A 4,901-nucleotide genomic window follows, 5' to 3' on the forward strand; every position below is an offset into this window, starting at 1 on the left:
ATATATCTGCTCTGCTGGTTCATCTGAAATTATTTCATCCACTTTCATCGCTCCGGCTTCGTCTCACAGTGAGTACAGTTTTCCAGTTTTCCTTCATCCTGTCCACCTCTTAATGGGAAACTTCATGGAGCATTTTGGACCAGGATCCTGTCCAGAACCCTGTAGAACTGAGTCCTGAAGGAGTCCAGCAGGAACCTGTGGCTCCTGTTAGCTGAAAGGCAGCGTCCAGATTGTTATGTAGCCTGAACTGAAGAATATTTGGCTGGATGCAGATAAATGAAGCAGGGAGTCGATGAATCAGGAGGGTTTGCTCTCGCTTTGGCCCAGATGTTGTAAAACTGAGAAAACTTCAACAGGTCCAACACAGAGGAGAGGCTCAGATGTCCCAACATCTCAGATCCCTCAGTTTGGGGTCATGACCTCTGCAGATCAGATCCAGACTGCTTGGCTTCCTGTTTCAGAGCTGATTTCTCTGATCCCACTTAGTCTGGAGGCAGAACTGATGGCTGCCTGTGTTAAAGCGCCACCTTGTGGTGAGTTGGGCTCTTGTTCACCATCTCCAGTCCTCCAGGGAAAACATCCTGCAGCTTTTAGATGCATCTCTCCTCAAACACACCTGGATCAGATAACCTGCTGGTTGCAGAGCTGAATGAATGCTGGGAATTCAGACGTGTTGGAGCGGAGCTGCATCTAAACGTTGCAGGATGTTTTCCCTGGAGGACTGGAGTTGGTGACTCCTGCAGAGCTGATGAAAAGACCTTCCTGTCATCCGAACGGAATATCTAGATTGTATTCTGAAGTGTTTAGAGTCGAGTCGCTAAAATAAAGCCTTTCATCAGAATCAGTTGCTCCAGTTGTTCATCGTCGCTCTGATTCCCAGAGCAGCTTCCTGTCATCCACCTCACTGCTCAAGTAGAGCAGAGGGGAAAAGTTAATGTGCAAAGTTCAGTAAACAAAACTGGATTGTTCTTTATTGTGAATGAAAGAAAAAATGGTTAATGGAAAATGTAGAGTGAAGAAATGTAAGAATAGAAGAAGAAATGAAAACAGAACTTAAAGAAATAGTCAAGCTCAGAGTTTTCATGGAAGCAGGAGGAACCTGAGACATGAGGAGGACTACTGGCACAAACTGGGACAAACTGGCACAAACTGGGACAAACTGGCACAAACTGGGACAAACTGGCACAAACTGGGACAAACTGGCACAAACTGCACAAACTGGCACAAACTGGCACAACGCAGCAAAGACCAATTATTTAGTTATTTTTAATTTGTTGGTTAAATATTTTTAGGCAGATCCTGTCCTATACACTCCGGTGCAGCAGGCGGCGGTATGAACCTCAAGGCGGCATTCTGGTCCACTATTAAACACAAAGAAGTGCCGAAGACGAAGAAGATGGAGAAGAAGGAGCGCCGTCCTTCGTGTTTCCTCGGGTTTTTGTCCACGGAGCAGCAGCGGGAGAGTTAATAAAGCTGTAAGACAGAAACGACAGCAGTTGGTGAACTCTGGAAAGAAGAGAAACGGTTTGAGGCTCAGCTGGAACTGCTCAGTAACTGTTGAAGGAAAGTTTGGAGAGAGAAAAGCTAGCAGAGATGTGGAGACAGCAGGTCAAACAGCGACTGGATGCAGCAGAGGAGCAGGAGGTGGATTATAATCCGCTGGACCGGCTCCACAGATTAGGTCTGTATGCTTCTATCAGCTCTGGATGTTTAGCTGCAGCTTTACGCACCCAGAGAGCAGAGCTAAGCTGCTCAGCTCTGCTGGAATGATACGTCAGCGCGGCCGCCATGTTGTGAGTGGCAGGTTGGACACCAACAGAAGAGGTTGGCTAGCTCTTTTAACATAAAATCGGCTTCAGCCCACTTACATTCCAGATATCTGAAATTAGATTGACTGGATATATTATTAGTTAATTAAGATACATATAAAAATATATTCTCTAGGAAAATTATAACTCTAATTACGTAAATGCTAAATTACATTAGATTTACCGTTAAGTTAAATCTAACTTAAAAGTTAGATTAAGTTAACTGTTAAGTTAGATTACAATCAAAAGTTGTATGGAGACTTTTGATTCAGGAGGGGAGCATTTAGAAAATGACGCCATTCAAGACATTTTGATGTAAATACCAGCAGAAGACAGAAACCAGACTGAAATATATCGGTTATTATGACAGGCCGCGCAGAAGCTCCACCCACAAACACACTGCACTGTGTGTGACACCAAGGGACACAAAAAAAGAAATCAGGTTTAATTATAGCTTGAGACAAGCAGAGCAGAGGTGGTTCTGCTCTGGTACTCGGTGTAAATGGACCTGCTTTATGTATTGATTCATTTTTTTCAGTGAAGTTTAGAAACATTAGTCTGCATCTGTGCTTAGGGAACCCAAACTGCAACGGCCTGATGGCAGGCAGGTGTTTTCATGGTGTTGCTCCTGTGTTCCAGTGTTCCCTGAAGATGTTCAGCAGCTGCTGGTTAAAGAAGAACAGAGTCCTGACCTGGACCCAGAGGACCCGCTGCCCGTCCACGTAAAGGAGGAGGAGGAGGAGCGCTGGATCGGTCCGGAGGAAGACCACCTGGATGACGCCACCAGGTTTCCAGTCATCAAAGTTATCGTTAAGAGTGAGGATGAGGAAGATGAGCCTCTGTTGTCACGGCTTCATGAAGACCAGATGGAGAACGGAGACGTTCCCAGCAGCAGCTCAGCGGAGCAGATGAAAGCAGAGACGGATGAAGAGGATGGTGAAGGAGCAGAATCCAGCAGGATTCATGCCGACTCCTCCAACTCTTCAGAGACTGAGGTCAGCGATGAAGAGGATGATGGTGTGGCGCATCCTGACTCCCAGATGAACCTCCTGTCAGACATTGGTTCTGAAACCACGGACATGAGCAAAGAGTGGAAGGAGAGCGGCGCTCCAGAGTCCCGGAGTGGAAGCACCATGACAGTGAAGTGTTTCATCTGTGATGACTGTGGGAAAACCTTTAAAAAGAAACATTACCTCAACGAGCACATCAGGAGCCACACGGGGGAGAGACCGTTTGGCTGTCCCGTCTGCGGACAGCGGTTCAGTCTGAAGAAATGTCTGAACGTTCACGTGAGGAACCACTCTGGGGAGAAACCGTTCTGTTGTGACGTCTGTGGACAGAGGTTCAGCCTGAAGAGAACGCTGAACGATCACCAGAGAATCCACACCGGGGAGAAACCATTCAGTTGTGATGTTTGTGGGCAGAGTTTCAGCCTGAAGAAGACTTTAAATGACCACCAGAGAATCCACACGGGGCAGAAACCGTTCAGCTGCGACGTCTGCGGGCAGACCTTCAGCCTGAAGACCACTTTAAACAGACACATCCAGATCCACACTGGACAGAAGGCGTTTCGCTGTGACCTCTGTGGACAGAGGTTCAGACAGAAATCCACTTTGAACCGACACATGACGATCCACACAGGACAGGAAACCTATCCCTGTGAGGTCTGTGAACAGAAATTTGAGCGAAAGACGCATCTAAACATTCACATGAGAGTCCATGCAGGGCAGCAGGCGTTCTGCTGCGATGTCTGCGGACAGAGGTTTGACCGCAAGTCCAACCTGAACATCCACCAGAGGATCCACACCGGACAGAAACCATACTGCTGCGGCTTCTGTGGCCAAAGGTTTGGCAGGAAGTCCAATTTGAACCGACACATGAGGATCCACACAGGGGAGAAATCCTTCTGCTGTGAGTTCTGCGAACAAAGGTTCAGCCTGAAGACGAGCTTAAACGACCACCTGAGGATCCACACGGGAGAGAAACCTTTCTTCTGTGACGTCTGTGGTCAGAGATTCCGACAAAAGTCGACTTTAAATATTCACATGAAGATCCACACCAGGCAGAAGTAAAGTTCTGCTTGAATCATCCAGCTGACGGGCAGAGCTGCTCACAGCCAGAGGTTCTCCTGGTGTGGGAACGCTCCGCCCTCCAGGTCCAGCATCCTGTGGGTTCCTGTTCCTTCCCTGGTTTCTCACAGCTGAATCAAGTGATGGTTCATCAGCAGAACCTCAGAGGTCGTTGAACCGTTTCAGCTACTGGTTGGAGCAGAAACATGTAAAACCCAGAGGACACCATTCGGTCCTACAACACATGATTCTTTATTATCCAGCTGCAGAGGAATATTTATATTCTGATATAATCGTCTAGCTGTTGATAGCCATCATGAAGAAGTTCCCACAGAGTTTGTGGGAATTTCATGTCCTTTCATTTCAACATGTCTTCATTTCCAAAACCCTCTGGAGTCTCAACCGTCGGGTTTTTCTGCAGAACATGCAGAGAAAAAATTTTTCACTAAAAGCTTAAACTATGAATGTGACGTTGTGTGTTTGTAAGTTTCTTATCTTTGCTCATGAATGAATCTCTGGTGCATGAAATGGTTTTGCTAAAGTCTTAGTTTACGAAAAGTAAAACAATAAATTCTGTCAAGGAAAACTAACCGTCCAGAAAGAAAGTTAATAATTACGTTTGTTCTCATTCTGTTTTCTGAAGACAATAGTAAAGGAGCTGAACTATTCTGAGTGAATAAATCTGTTCTGTAATGGAGTTCTGGGTTTTGTCTTTGGTTTTGGTTTAGCTGGACTGGTCCAGTTGAGATGGAGTGATAATTAACCAGCAGAACTGTCAGGTGATCATCCAAGTTGTTTAACTGTCAGTAATGATCTGCTAACCAAACGATGAAACTGGTCAGAACCAAAGCAGAAGAAGCAACACGGCAGCAGGACGGTCCTCCTCCCATGGTCCCTGAGTTTCTGCATCATCATCATCATCCTCCATCTTTCCAAATATTCTGCTTACTGACCAACACTGGGGGTTGAGGAAGCTAACTGTTGGTTAGCTAGGCTATCTACTCCACTATCACCTCAATAACAG

The 4,901-nt window shown here is 46.2% G+C and overlaps 1 protein-coding gene across 1 annotated transcript; it reads left to right on the plus strand.

Moving 5' to 3' along the window:
* The first annotated feature begins 1,311 nt into the window (after positions 1-1,311).
* LOC103150911 (zinc finger protein OZF-like) lies at positions 1,312-4,574 on the plus strand. Its single transcript, XM_007570692.2, has 2 exons — positions 1,312-1,681; positions 2,448-4,574. Exons 1-2 carry the CDS (start codon positions 1,594-1,596, stop codon positions 3,878-3,880), a joined length of 1,521 nt encoding a protein of 506 aa, XP_007570754.1. The 5' UTR covers positions 1,312-1,593; the 3' UTR covers positions 3,881-4,574.
* The last annotated feature ends 327 nt before the right edge of the window (positions 4,575-4,901 follow it).

The sequence above is a fragment of the Poecilia formosa genome, unplaced genomic scaffold (assembly GCF_000485575.1).
Source record: "Poecilia formosa unplaced genomic scaffold, Poecilia_formosa-5.1.2 Scaffold265, whole genome shotgun sequence".
Lineage (NCBI taxonomy): Eukaryota > Metazoa > Chordata > Actinopteri > Cyprinodontiformes > Poeciliidae > Poecilia > Poecilia formosa.

Bases quoted from the DNA above. Each gene is read 5' to 3' on its own strand.
- LOC103150911 (XM_007570692.2), top strand. From the start codon at position 1,594: ATGTGGAGACAGCAGGTCAAACAGCGACTGGATGCAGCAGAGGAGCAG. The intron at 1,682-2,447 runs GTCTGTATGCTT...CCTGTGTTCCAG, and splicing joins GGACCGGCTCCACAGATTAG to TGTTCCCTGAAGATGTTCAG.